The 15,612-nt window shown below is 39.0% G+C and overlaps 1 protein-coding gene across 5 annotated transcripts in view; it reads right to left on the reverse strand.

Annotated features, from left to right (window-relative positions):
* The window catches only part of arhgap32 (Rho GTPase activating protein 32), a 169,347-nt gene that overhangs the window by 67,134 nt on the left and 86,601 nt on the right, over nt 1-15,612 (reverse strand). For all 5 annotated transcript variants that reach the window (XM_062960952.1, XM_062960953.1, XM_062960950.1 and 2 more), the window contains 3 exons: nt 1,310-1,396; nt 659-796; nt 320-412 (listed from right to left, as the gene is read on the reverse strand). In XM_062960952.1, coding sequence (XP_062817022.1) covers nt 320-412; nt 659-796; nt 1,310-1,396 — 318 coding nt within the window. The remainder of the gene's footprint in view (nt 1-319; nt 413-658; nt 797-1,309; nt 1,397-15,612) is intronic.

Consider the following 15,612-nt stretch of genomic DNA (forward strand, 5'->3'; position numbering starts at 1 on the left):
TCATTTTTGTTAAATAGTGTCAAAGGGCCCCCACATTGAAAGAGAACCATTTTAATCCAGAAAGCCTCCACAGATCTAGAAATATAATTATGAATTTGGGGAACATGTGTATCATACAGATACATCAATTAGGAGAAGAAAATTGATCTCTCTGCAATACCAACAAGCATACCGTAATAGAGGAAACAGCAATCAAGAGAGATTTCTCATTTAATGCTGTATCCTCACATTCCATTTCCAGCTTTTATGGTCATACATAAAAAGCATTCAGCAAAGGAGCAGGCATATTAAAGACACAAAGCTCTTTGCTCTACAGTACCTCCATCCATGTGAGGGCTGGTCCACAATTTATCTTGTTGCCTGCTATGGCGGAGAGGCGTGACAGGTAAGCCATCAGCATTTGAGTGACAAGCTACACAGAAAGTGAAAAAGAAATACAATGATTCTGTTGGTACAAGATATCAAACATTTTTTTTCTATCAGAACTTTCTGCCAAATTTAATTTTGCCACAGGGAAAAAAGCAAGCTACAATTTTCAAATCATTGATATATTAAGTTCAGCCAAATCTTATAAAAGAAGGTATTTTGATGCCCAAGAATCTATATGTCCCCTTTCACACAGTAATTTCTCACAACTAGACATAGGCTTCAGTTTTACCTCTGGACTGTCCTTCAAGGCATCTGAGCGGGGAAGCTCTGAGAGCTGAGAGAAGCGCCGGTCATAAATACAAAGATGAAGATGCTTATCCAGCACTCTGAAATCTTCATAACTCCGCTTCACAATCCAGCTCTTGCCCTGCAGACAGAGAGGATGAAAGCAGTGAAGTGCTGTATATTCCCTTGTAAACTATGTTGCAGTGACCAGAAGTTTAAGAGAAGCAATTTCAGCCAAAACACAAGACAGACTGCTGTCAACTCTCCTAAGCAAAGTACTTGAGTTTACACTTGGATGATCAGGTTTTATTTTACATTTCAACCAACGTTATATCTGCATGAATTAAAATGATCCTGAATTGTTTCTACTGATATTTCACTCATTTTTAAAAAAATACAAAGGGGACATATTTGTTTATATATCTATGAACTATTGTTTTTATGTGGTTTCCAAGTAATTTCTGACCTAAAGTGACCCAATTGCAGGATTTTCTTGGCAATATTACTGCAATAAGCACTTGTTCTTGTGTAGCTATCTTATTAAAACTCAGTATGTTTCTCACCATACTACATAAAATGAGGGAAACTTTAAAATAGCAAGTAGCTTAAGTAATATTTCCTAACAATCAAAAAGAAGAAAATATATGCAATTTACCTGACAGGAGACTTGTACAAGGTAGACAAGTTCCTTGGACTCGCAGCCATTCCTCGTTATTTCATTTTGTTCCTCGGGGAGTGAAAGCTGATCCAAGAAGTAGAGAAGTTTTTTGGAAGGAGTGAAGAAGAAATTGGAAGAGAGGACGAGAGAGAAAGGAAGGAAGGAAAGAAGGAAGAAACAAAACCAGATCAGTTAACAGGAACAGGCCAGGAATACAAAAATTCCAACCTCCAATAAATTTTAAGGATTATTTTATATCAAGTAATGTGAGACTATGTTTGTTACCATACAAGAAGCATTCTTTGTCAACAATCTTTGTATCAATGTGGTCCCCAAACTAGACAATCTTACAGTGAAACAAAGACTTCAGAGCTAAAAAAAACACAAGTCCACATTACCAAATATTACTTGCTTAATGTCAGGTTGGTTGTTGGGTAAACAACCATTATCCACAAAATGAGTATGCCAAGACAGGTTGTATTACATGGACATAATTATGTAAATTTGGGTGAGGAGGGAGCAATATTTCTCAGCTTCGTGTACCTCTTAACAACTATGTACCTTTCATAAGTTATATCTGGACACACTCATTGTGCAACACATAGCATTCTAGTCTTCTGTACTAGGTGGAATAATGCCAACCTTAGTAAATGCTTTTGGTTTGTTTCAGTTTTTGCTTTTTAAATAGACAATACAGTGTTCCCTCACTTATCACTGGGGTTAGGTTCCAGGACCACCCGCAATAAGTGAAAATCCGCAAAGTAGGGACACTATATTTATTTTAATATTTAGACATTATTTTAGTAGTTATACACTATTTTAAGTCTTTTTCAACCAATCGTGTGTTGATAAATCGCCTCCTTCTCCTCCCGTTGCCACTTGGGCTCCTTTTCTCTCCCTTTGGCTTCTCCTTCCTCCCTTCCTTAGGCTGTAAATTGTAATTTTTATGATTTATAATAGTCTTTTAGAGTTTATTGAAAAATCGCGAAACAGCGAATCCGCAAAAAGTGAACCGCGAAGTAGTGAGGGAACACTGTTCTTCTCATAATCCAATTGTTGTAGACACATCATCAGCTGAGGAGGTTTAGACTCCTTGGAACTTAGAACTTTTGAGATGCAAGGAGCACATTAAGATGGTTCGCCCAGGAGTGTTGGATAGGATAACATGATCCTGGGAAAGATAAAAGAAATAAAGGCACAGGTTTGTCTGCTCCTCTGTCACAGTGACTCAGTTTGCTCTCTCCCTGAAGCCGAGTGGCCACATAACAGGGAATGTGGAGGACCAGACAACCAGACTTTGCCTTTCCTGCTGTCATATGGCCTGTCCAATGTGAGGAAGAGGTGGGCAGCACAATTTTCAAGTCTATCGGAACATTGCAGCCTCCTAGGGATCCACAGATCACAGGTTAAGAGCCACTGATATCGGGATACCTTATAAATGTAATATGAAAGTAATTTTATACAAAATATGTTAATCATTTTCTGCATGAAGCAGTTTGTGTACACTGAACAACCAGAAAATAAATGTGTCATTCTCTCATCATCCCAATATTATACTTTTATATGCAATTTGGGGGGGGGGGGGGGTCTGGATAAGGGTAACACAACATGAAACCATTCTGTTCTGACTTTGTAGCTGAATGTAACTGTGAGCCCTGCTTCTGCAGTAATAATTGATACCTCATTTAAAAAACAAACAAAGAAACTAGTAATATGGTACAGAACTCACTACCTCCTTATTCTATGTAGATGTGACTATCCAATGGCATGCTTAGGTATGTCTTTAAAATAACACTGTGGAAATCAACTTTTAAACCGCATGAAAACATGCTCAAATGGAAATTAGAAACTAGATATTGCAGAGGAAAACCTTTTCTAAGACAGAACCAAAAAGAGACAGCAAACTTATCAACACTGTGTTGTGCTAGAGAGCATCTTTGGAGACAATTCAGATAAAACAAAAAATACGATCAATGAGTTCCATGTTGTTCAAACTTTGCTTACAAATCTATGTCCTACTACTAAAGAAAACACAGGAACCTACAAAAAAGAAGCAGCATGTCTCATATGTCTTTATCACATACACTTTATCACAATTTAATCTGCATCAATTAAAACTCATTTCCAACAGTAAAACAACGTTCATAACAGGGTTTCCTTGTAGCTTGCTTCAAAAAAGTCCCATGTGAGTGTGAACACTTTACTCACATAGTATTAAAAGTAGTTGTAGATACCCATGGGACTCTGAACTGAAGCAAGCAGACACAAAGACATTTTTCTCAATGTAAATAAATCACAATAATAGTAACAGTAAAATTAAAAGTAAAAAATCTATGTTTTCTGCAAATGGCTTTTTATAGAAAAGACAGAAAAGATTAAACCAGTGTTCAAAGCATTGTGAAGTAGTTTAATTCTTTTTGTTTTGTTATTTTACTGATATATCACTCCAACAGCTATATGCACTAAGCATGCCAGTATATTAGACTATCAAGAAGTTAATTGTTGAAGTGAACAGGGAGAACAGTCTGAGCATTTTATCACGTCTCCCAGTTTTTCAGTCTGCAAACATTTTTATTAAAAAGCCCTTGTGGTTACATTTGAAACTTGCACATAGTAATTTTAATTTTAAAAATGTATTTATAGTCACCTTTAAATGCTGCCATGCTCAAAATATTTCTCCAGACATTGGTAGCCTTATGAACTTATGCATTTCAAAATGCCTGAAAAGATGCTTTAAAAAATAACCGCTGCCCTTCCAGCCTACACTTACCCTCCCTAGAATGAGTGATTCTTTCCATGGCTAGAATCTCTAGCCAAGGCCTAAGAAATCCAAGGCCCTCCTTAGTTTCCCAGCAACTAATTTTAAAAAAAACCTTCCAGGCATCAGCCTCCAAAACGCAGGAACAGCAGTCGAGCAAAAATCAAATTAAAATCCCCACATTGCGCTTGATCACCCCTTTGCCAGACTGCAATGTTTCTCTGGATGAACGTGGCTATGAATAGGGATGGCGCTCTCCCTCCGTAACCCTGTTAGCCTTTTCCACACTGCCCATTTCATGCTCAATTTGTGCTGCAGAAAAATCAGAGCTGTTCCTTTCGTTCTTTCGCTCCCACTTATGCTGGAAAGGTCCCACAAGATGAGCCACGGAGCTTACCGAATGCCAAGAGAAGCGAGGGAGGGAGGGAGAGGATGCACGCAGGGACAGCGTTCAGGCGAGGCACTAGTTGGCTGCTGCAATCCAGAAAGCAAAAAAAGGTAGCAGGGAACTGCCATCTGAGGCTTGAAATAAAGGCACCATCTCACTCCATTTGGTGTCTGACTCCTGATTTTTTTCCTGCTTGATCTTACAAGCCAATGAAATCCCCTTGAAGTCATGAGTGCAACCGAGGCCAATATATTCAGTCTTAGCATCTAACCAAAAACCAAGCACTTACTGCTGCACGTTTCACAGCTTACTGGAAAAGAACCTAATAAAAGAAGACGGTCAACTTTTACTGCTGCTGACATCCAAAGGGCTGCCAGAAACAGGCTCTGACACAACATATAAATACCATAGTGTCAGCTCACATCACAGATTGACATGATTGTTAAAACCAAAAATTAGGAAGAGGAAAATAATAATAATAATAACAAGCCATCAGAACAAATGCAATTAAGGCCAAGATCGAAAAATCAGCTGATGACCCAAAATGCAGACTGTGCAAGGAAACCGACGAAACCATTGATCATATCCTCAGCTGCTGTAAGAAAATTGCACAGACAGACTACAACAGAGGCATAACTATGTGGCCCAAATGATTCATTGGAACTTATGCCTCAAGTACCACCTCACAGCAGCAAAGAACTGGTGGGATCACAAACCTGCAAAAGTATTGGAAAATGAGCACGCAAAGATACTGTGGGACTTCCGAATCCAGACTGACAAAGTTCTGGAACACAACACACCAGACATCACAGTTGTGGAAAAGAAAAAAGGTTTGGATCCTTGATGTCGCCATCCCAGGTGACAGTCGCATTGACGAAAAACAACAGGAAAAACTCAGCCGCTATCAGGACCTCAAGATTGAACTTCAAAGACTCTGGCAGAAACCAGTGCAGGTGGTCCTGGTGGTGATGGGCACATTTGGTGCCGTGCCAAAAGATCTCAGCCGGCATTTGGAAACAATAGACATTGCCAAAATCACGATCTGCCAACTGCAAAAGGCCACCCTACTGGGATCTGCACGCATCATCCAAAAATACATCACACAGTCCTAGACACTTGGGAAGTGTTCGACTTGTGATTTTGTGATATGAAATCCAGCATATCTATCTTGTTTGCTGTGTTATAATAAAATAATAATAATAATAATAATAATAATAATAATAATAATAATAATAATAATAATTTTATTCTTATACCCCGCCCCATCTCCCCGGAGGGACTCGGGGTGGCTTACATGGGGCCAAGCCCGGTCATAACAATATAAAACAAGCAGTAAAACAAATCAAACAACAATAAAACAAGTTATAAAAATACATACAGTACATCATGATCAAATCATGGATAAAATCTGTAGGAAACTGGGCTAAAGTGCTAGTTAAGTCGAAATCATCAGGGGCAGTGGTTATCTAGAGTGTCATAGCCATCAAAAGCTTCTATTGCCACATATTTTGGTATTGAAGTCAGATCAACTTTTTAGAATGACATATTTTAGGTTATTATTTTTAAAAAATCATTTTCTTCAACCAAAATGTCTCTAGGAGTGGCTTTCATATAACCAAACAAAAGCAACATAGTCCATGCTTTTAATCTTCCAATCCAAGAAGATATAGCTACCAAAGAAAAGTAAAGCTGGAGAGGAATTTATTTCATTCATCAGTTCAAGAGGACTGAAACTAACATAACTTTCCCAAAGGCAGCATTTGCTGTTGGTCAACTGCTAACAAGACAACTTCCTTTTAAGGCGACCCCGTGGATGAGAGATCTCCAAGTCACACAGCTCTGCTCAAGTTCAATAGACTCGGTATCGTTTCTTTGACAGTCTATTCATTTGCAATGTGATCTTCCTCATTTCCTATAGCCTTCTATCCAGGCATGTAGGCGTGGGGGGGGGGCCTTGAGGGGCTTCAGCCCCCCCAAAATTCTCAGAGTGGTCTGCGAAAAGGCCTTACATTTATTATTTAAACTGTTATGTTTATTCATATCATGATCTGATCACCATGCTCAATATATCCCATATGCATGGGGGTATTGGGATAACAATACAAAAGGTTTGCTAAGGTAGATCCTCTCCCACCCAGACTCACCCCCCCCCCCACAAGCAAAATCCCAGCACCCCCCCCCCCCCCCCCCGCCGAATCAAAATCCTGGCTACAGCCTTCTTCCACCTTATCAAGTCTTTTTTAGCAAGTCATATCTTCTTGTGATATGGCCAAAGTATGACAGTCTCAGTTCAGTCATCTTGGCTTCTTTTTTTGTTCCAGAATCCTCTTATTCCTCTTTTTAGCTATTTGCAATATTTTCTAGAGCACAAAATTTTTAATGAGTTCATTCTCTTCCTATCAACTTTCTTGACTACACAGCTTTCACAAGCATACATAGAAATGGGGAAAACAATGGCATGGGCAACGCTAGCATCATGATTCAATAATATATCTTCACACTTTGGGATCTTGTTTAGTTCCTTTAAAACTCCCTTTTTAAGTCCTAGCATTCTGATTACTCAACTGACGTCTCCCCTTCTAATTAATGAATGAGCCAACAAATTAAAAAATGAACTATTTCAATGCCTGCATTGTCTATTGTGAAGTTATATACATTATCTGTGTTCATCCCATGTTGTATCTCTCAAAAAACCCAAACGTTTTTCCAACAACCACCCACTATAGCCTTTGGGGAAAGGGGGCTAGTTTCATGTCCAGCACTAACTGAATTTTCCACAAAACTGGAAGAAAGAGAAGAGGGGAACAGGAGGAGGACTTCACTTACATAAAGGCCTGTAAAATAAAACAACTTATTTTAACAATACTACTATTCACAAAAGGATATCAATCCAGAAGTAATTATTAATCATTACTATGTTTTAAAGTACAAAATGTACATGTGACAGTATATGCCCAAAACAATTACCAATCTCTTTTTTGTGAATGGTAAAACATAAATGAGTCTTTGCCAAGCAACTATCATCACCACCACCACCACCTTCAACATCACCCAATATTACATTTTCACTTTATTGGTTCTATTGCTAAAAATCTCATCCTAATAAACAAAAGTTTGCCATTAGAATCAGGGAAAGAGTTAAATCAGCTCTGAAGCAGTTGCTAGGTTACCAGGTCCTCTTTGTAAGAATTTACTCCAGCTTCTATCTTATCCCTCATCTGGAATACTCCACACTGATATGGATGCGGAACAAAAAGAGCTCAAAAACAAAATAATGTGTAAATCCTCACTTGCAGATCTTTAAACAAATTGCAACTGTTAATGGTATATTCAACAATTCCTACCATCTCATAAGCATTGTGCACAGATAGCTAATGCTGTGATAAAGATATTGATGTAGATGATGGAGAGAGAAAGGAGGTGAACATTATACAAAATTGACCCAAGCAATTCATATAAATATGCCTGTATCTTTTCCCTGCCGTCAGAGCCAAATTAATATTTCCGTTGCCAAGAACAATAAAATAGACAGGAGAACAGCTGCAACACAAGTGGTGAGAGACATACTGCATACTACATCTGATCAACACAAGACTGAACAAGTGAAGAAGGAAGAAATTGAATTATTTCCATCTCAACTGCATCTTTGAGTGTAATTTCGCAGAGACATTTCAAAATGGCGAATGGCTGACAAAATAGGGATGGGCAATGATTTCCAGGGGACAGTTTCCAGACTTGTCAGGTGCTAGTAAAGGTAAAGGTTTTCCCCTGACGTTAAGTCCAGTCATGTCTGACTCTGGGGGTTGGTGCTCATCTCCATTTCTAAGCCGAAGAGCCGGCATTGTCCGTAGACACCTCCTAGGTCATGTGGCCAGTATGACTGCATGGAGCGCCGTTACCTTCCTGCCGAAGCGGTACCTATTGATCTACTCACATTGGCATGTTTTCGAACCGCTAGACCTCCAGAATTCCTTTGTTACTTCTTCAGTAAACTTTTCTATGAAAGGGGCATTAATGAGGTAGACAACAATATTGTATTTTATTGTGCTGCTATACTGAAACTTCCATTTCTAAGTACAGTAGAGTCTCACTTATACAACACTCGCTTATCCAACATTCTGGATCTGAATTCTGACCTCACATCTTTGCTTAGTATTTTGGAACCACATGTTTCTAAAACCTGGTGATATCCTGATGTCTCAGCCTGCAGGATATACAGTAGTCTCACTTATCCAGCACTCGCTTATCCAACATTCTGGATTATCCAACACATTTTTGTAGTCAATGTTTTCAATATATTGTGATATTTTGGTGCTAAATTCATAAATACAGTAATTGCTACATAGCATTACTGAGTACTGAACTACGTTTTCTGTCAAATGTGTTGTATAACATGAAGTTTTGGTGCTTAATTTGTAAAATAATAATCTAATTTGATGTTTAATAGGCTTTTCCTTAATCCCTCCTTATTATCCAAGATATTCGCTTATCCAAGCTTCTGCCGGCCCGTTTAGCTTGGATAAGTGAGACTCTACTGTATTAGCAAATATTACAATAACCAAAAATACAGTGATGACAAAATCTATAGATATCAAAATATTAAAATTATTGGTACTGTTCCATTATCCAGGCAGATTCCAAAAGGAGGCCTAGACAGAGAAGGATAGTCCTTTTTTTTTGGGGGGGGGGGGGGGGAGTCAAAGAAGGAAAAACATTTTCCCCATTTTTGCTGGTTATTTCCCCTCCCCACTTCGATTGTCACAAACAATGGTTGTGTGGATGCACACACACACTCTGTAAAATTGACAATCTTTCTCTATCTAGCGCTCCCTTGTGGCCTCTGCCCAGATAATGGGACAGTACCAAATTGTTTTTACTCCTCAAATAAAATAATTGATGGGTCAGGGATTGGCAACCTGTTGACTAACAGATGCTATTGCAGTCAATTCTGTCAGCCCAGATCAGCATGGTTGATGGTCAGGGTCTAGCAACATCTGGAGGGATACAGATTGCCCATCTCTAATGTAAAAGATTCCTCTGGTCCTATGAAAAAAGAGATTAAACCACAGCAGGCCACCTCTGTGGAGTGGTACTTGGGAACACTATATTATACCTCACAACCTCTGAGGATGCCTGCCATAGATGTAGGTGAAACGTTAGGAGAGAATGCTTCTGGAATATGGCCATACAGCCCGAAAAACACATAACAACCCTGTAATCCCAGCCATGAAAGCCTTCAACAACAACTTGGGAGCACTGTTTACAATGTTGGAAAGATGAGCTCAAATGGTGACATGGGAAGATTCTTGAGCATTCTCTTTTCCATCCCATCCCATCTCTTTAATATACAGACAGTCCTCAAGTTACAAATATGTGACTTACAAATGACATCAAAACAACACCACTGGGGTGTTAACCCTTCCCTATGCTATCCAAAAATATGCTTTTTTGGCTGGAGCTACACTTAAAAATGTACCTGTTCCAACTTATATACAAATTCAGCTTAAGAATAAACCTCCAAAACCTATATTGTTCATTACTTGGGGACTGTCTGTATACCTAAAACTGTGAGTTGACGCTATGCTGACATATGCCTTTGAAATTTCAGATTCACAGCTTGGTTGCACTCCTGGGCTCTGGATGTCTAAATTTCAAGAGTTAGAAGTGCATTTGCAGTAAGAAATTGTTTATCGCCTGCAACTGTCCTTATAATTTTAGATCTGGATAATAATGACAGAAGTCATGATTACACATTCAAGCCAGAAATTGCTTTATTTCGCCAAATTCAATTTCATGTATGTAATAAACACAATGTCAGATTTTCTTGCAACCAGTGCTCACATTCTAAAAAGGTAAAGGTTTCCCCTGACGTTAGGTCCAGTCATGTCTGACTCTGGGGGTTGGTGCTCATCTCCATTTCTAAGCCGAAGAGCCGGCATTGTCCGTAGACACCTCCAAGGTCATGTGGCCGCCATGACTACAAGGAGCGCCGTTACCTTTCCGCCGGAACGGTACCTATTGATCTACTCACATTGGCATGTTTCGAACTGCTAGGTTGGCAGAAGCTGGAGCAACAGCGGGCACTCACTCCACTCCAGGGATTTGAACCTGGGACCTTTCGGTCTGCAAATTCAGCAGCTCAGCACTTTAACACACTTCGCCACTGGAGCTCCCATACTCTAGTCTAGTGTTAATTATGCTTGAATTTGTTCTGAATGCAAAAGAGCAGAGGCCGTCCATTAGGGAAATGAGAAATCCTACTGAATGGAGGAGGAGACTCTAATAGACGGGTGAAGCAAATAAGCAGATTTACTAACAGAAAGCAAAATGTAGATTTAAGGAGCATGCTGATTGCTCATTACCATGCCAACTAAGACTTATGTGACAACCTTGGGCTATTTCATAGAGGAAGGTTGAGCTTCTGGGTTCATTTTGTCAGAAGTGGACAGGTCATAGGGCTATACCTCTGGCAACCAATCTGCCCGTGCTTCCCCTTGACATAAGCTGCCCAGTGACATTCTCATAAACTACTGCTCCAAAAATTAATAGGCTCCGAAACCTCTTTCAAATGAACCAACACACAAGCTCATGGCTGTGACCCGCAGTGACAACCATCTTCCATCACAAAGGTCTAGCAGAAACATACATAAACACTCTCTTGAATGTCCTTTAGACCAATTACTTTCTGTATCACCATGGAAACCCATTTTCAAGCCACAGAACCAGAATCATACAAGTCTGAAAACTCGAGTCCACCGGTGAAAATAATATGCAGAGAAAACTTCAGGATCACAAATGGAATAATGCTTTGGGAGCTAGACAGATACAATTAGACACAAATGGATCTAAAGCAGGCATGGGCAAACTAAGGCCCGAGGGCCAGATACAGCCCCCTGGGTACTTATTTCAAGCCCTCCTCATTTTATTTATTTATTTATTTATTTATTTATTTATTTACAGTATTTATATTCCGCCCTTCTCACCCCGAAGGGGACTCAGGGCGGATTACAATGAACACATATATGGCAAACATTCAATGCCAACAGACAAACAACATTCAGTTTTAGACAGACACAGAGGCATTTTTAACATCTTTCCAGCTTCATGATTCCGGCCACAGGGGGAGCTGTTGCTTCACCGTCCATTGGTGGCTGTTCTTCCTCTTCTTTTCCTCGTGAGCAGTTTTATGGTGTTGTAGATTAGTTAAATTAGCCTCCCGCATAAAACATCCCTAAATTTTCCCTACTTGACAGTTGCAACTGTCTTTCGGGGCTGCTAGGCCAAAAGCAAGCCGGGGCTATTTTTTTTTTTTAATGGTCGGAGGCTTAACCCGACCCGGGCTTTGAACTCATGACCTCTCGGTCAGTAGTGATTTATAGCAGCTGGTTACTAGCCAGCTGCGCCACAGCCCGGCCCCATTTTCCCTGTCTTCTTGGCATAAGGACACAGTGGCCTCTTCTAGCTTATCCAGAAAGAATAAAAAAGAAGAAAAATAGAGGCACAGTAAGAGTCTATGTAATGTGCTAGTTTGAATGTCAAAGTAGGATTCAGAAAAGGATTCAAAACCTGGCTTGGCCAGAAGCCCACTGTTGATCTTGGGCAAATAACATTCTTTCAGCCTCAGACAATGGCAACAGCAAACCCCTAAACAACCCTTGCCCAGAAAGCCCAATGCTTGGTTCACCATCAGTTGGAAAAAAAACAAAGGTGCACAACCACCACTACAACAAGAGGCACAGAATGAGAAGTATATGACCTTAGTTGTCTCAGTTATTACTTTTGGCTACTAAAAGGCCGCAAAGTAAGCAAAACATGACATTTGGAGTCCATTAACAAATTGCTTTTTAAATGAAAGAATGTCTAATATCTGGCATTGCAAAAGCCTACTATACAATGTCTTCCATAAATTGCCACCCACCTCCACCTTTCTACAACTAACAGTTCATTTTGAAAAAAGGCATTATAAATTAATAAACTAAGAGATGAAGAAGAAACTGTGTTTGAAACAGGTGCTAAATAGCTAGACTAGAAAAGCCCTAACATAACATCTCTATTCTTCCTTGGGTTTTCTTTTTCTCCCAGAAGTTGTTAGATATTTGTCTACTTCTGAAGTGTTTCTTTTCAAATCCCCCCCCCCCTCACACACACACACACATATACAGGCTTTTAAAAACAGAAAATACCGTCTAACTCAAATAAAACCTTTTTCTCAGTGCAGTACTGTGATACTTTTGGTTAATCTTAACAGGTAGTGCATTCTCTAAACAGCAGATGGCAGTGCATGACAAAGAATACAGTCAACTATTCCTTACTATTTTGCAGGGAGCAACACTGAGCATCAATAACTTATCAACAGCAACGAATAGATGTGATTATTTCAATGGATGGCATTTTTTTTTTAAATAATCACAGATTTGGAAACCAAGCCCTACAAGTAACACCTGAATTAGCTGAGTATATTTAGCTGGGAGAAAAAGTGAGAGGAGATATAACCACGCTTAAATATTTGAAAGGATCTCATATTGTTTTCTGCTGCTCTAGATCAGGGGTCCCCAAACTAAGGCCCGGGGGCCGGATGCGGCCCTCCAAGGTCATTTACCTGGTCCCCGTCCTCATTTATAATATAATATTTTTATATCAGTTTTAATAATATAATATATTGTATATACATACCGTGTTTCCCCGAATATAAGACAGTGTCTTATATTAATTTTTGCTCCCAAAGATGCTCTAGGTCTTATTTTCAGGGGATGTCTTATTTTTCCATGAAGAAGAATTCACATTTATTGTTGAACAAAAAAATTGAACATTTATTATATACTGTACAGTAGTTGTCATCACAAACCAGCATAACCAAACCAGACAAACTATGACTTCTGTCAAGAATGTCTTGTTACTACTGTCTAAATATAAATAATATAACATTTTAATATATTATTACCATTATTTCCATGTACAACTGGTGTGTACATTTACCGATCCTGCAAGTTCTGGTGTTTTGTTTGGCGGGCGCCGGGCCTGCTTCCAAACAAAAACTTTGCTAGGTCTTACTTTCGGGGGAGGCCTTATATTTAGCAATTCAGCAAAACCTCTGCTAGGTCTTATTTTTTGGGGATGTCTTATTTTCAGGGAAACAGGGTATGATATTGATAATAATATTATCATTTTATACAATGTAATATTAATAATAATACCATATAATAATATTAATTATATGTTATATATTACATATAATATTACAGTATATTGGTATAGTTCAATATAGTAATATATAATGCTAATATTGTGCTATGCTAATAATATAATATATTGTATGTACATACAGCTGCTCTGAGTTCCCTTCAGGGTGAGAAGGGTGGGATATAAATGTAGTAAATAAATGTAGTAAATGAATAAATAAATAATTTTGGACTTAGGCTCGCCCAAAGTCTGCAATGACTTGAAGGCACACAACAACAACAACAATCCTAATTAACCTGACTATCTCATTGGCCAGAAGCAGGCCCACACTTCCTATTGAAATCCTGATAGGTTTATGTTGGTTAAAATTATTTTCATTTTTAAATATTGTATTGGTCTTTCATTGTTATTGTTGTTGTTTTGCACTACAAATAAGATATGTGTAGTGTGCATTGGAATTTTTTCGGTTTTTTTTTTTTCAAATGATAATTTGGCCCCTCAACAGTCAGAAGGAGGGTGGGCCGGCCCTCTCCTTTAAAAGTTTGAGGACCCCTGCTCTAGAGTCTAGGACTGGGATCAGTAGATTCAAATTGCAGGAAAATTGCAGTCTACCTAGACACTGGGAAGTACTTCCAATGGTAAGGTCTGTCTGGTAGTGAAATATGTTGCTTCGGAGTGTGGTACAGGTTTTTTTAAACAGAGGCTGGGTGGCCATCTGCCAGGGATGCTTTATGTGTTCCTGCATGGCGGGGGGTTGGACTGGATGGCCCTTGTGGCACCCTTCCAACTGTATGATTCTATGAGATATGACAGAGGTGTGTACACACAGACAAATCAAATGAGGAGACATTTTCCTTCTATTTCATAACACAAGAATCAAGGATATTCCTAAGTGATTGCTTGAGATTCAGGAAAAAAAGAGAAGAATTAATTCCCTATTCGGCACATATTGATGGCCACCTGCTTGGAAAGCTTTAAAAGACAATTAGGCAAATTCAAGGAGGAAGATAAGGTCCACTAATCGTAGCAGCGATCAATCATAGAATCATAGAATAGTAGAGTTGGAAGAGACATCATGGGCCATCCAGTCCAACCCAAATGATCTCCAGTATTTCAAGGTGATGGTGGAAAATGTGTGGGAGAGACTTACGCCACTCATGAACTGCCTGTGGACTTCTTAATGTATGTTCCTATGTTCTTGCATGCACAGACACACAGCCACTATCTTCCAGGAGCCATGGCTTTCTCAGCAGCCGGGAATTCTAAATAGACTAATCTACAGGGCTTGAAAACAAGCAATGTGCTATTTTGCTAAGATGAAAGGTCTTCTTTCGGAGGATATATGGAAAATTACTTTCTGGAGGGAAACTGGTTCTCTGGGTAATAAAATGAAGAATGATTTCAGCATAGAAGCATTCAAGACGAATGAGTTCAATGAGATTAAACTGCCTAGCTTTACTGTGCTTTTTCCTGCACTATCATCCAACATGGATCCCTCTCATCCTTTTCTACCAGTGTCTGCGTCAACAACATTTTTCATTCTCATTACTGGATTGGTATTACTTTTTTCCACTGCCCAAAAGTCCACAATCAAACTCAACATTTATTTCTTCTTATGTAGCATTGGTTAAGAGAGTGAATGGCAAGTGCTGCTTCTTGTCTTTTCAGATCTATATGTCTATTCAGAAACGAAAACAGTATGCAAATACTGCTCACCGACCCTCGTTTTGCAAGAGAATGATACAGGCTGTTTTGCAAAATTTAAGTTATTTTGTATTGAATACTATTCATTGAGGCATTAGGAGGAATGGTGATTTAAATTCCTTCTTGTTGCCTTTTTTGTATTTGTGAAGTGGAGGTGCCAGCAAAGCCTGAGGCATGACCAGCATGATGTTCTTTAAGAAGAAGCCTCTTATTTCATTCACAAGAATAGGAGAAATTAGGTCAAGTGAAATATATAAAGCAACTCAGGCC

Source organism: Anolis carolinensis, unplaced genomic scaffold (genome assembly GCF_035594765.1).
Source record: "Anolis carolinensis isolate JA03-04 unplaced genomic scaffold, rAnoCar3.1.pri scaffold_8, whole genome shotgun sequence".
Taxonomy (NCBI): Eukaryota; Metazoa; Chordata; class Lepidosauria; order Squamata; family Dactyloidae; genus Anolis; species Anolis carolinensis.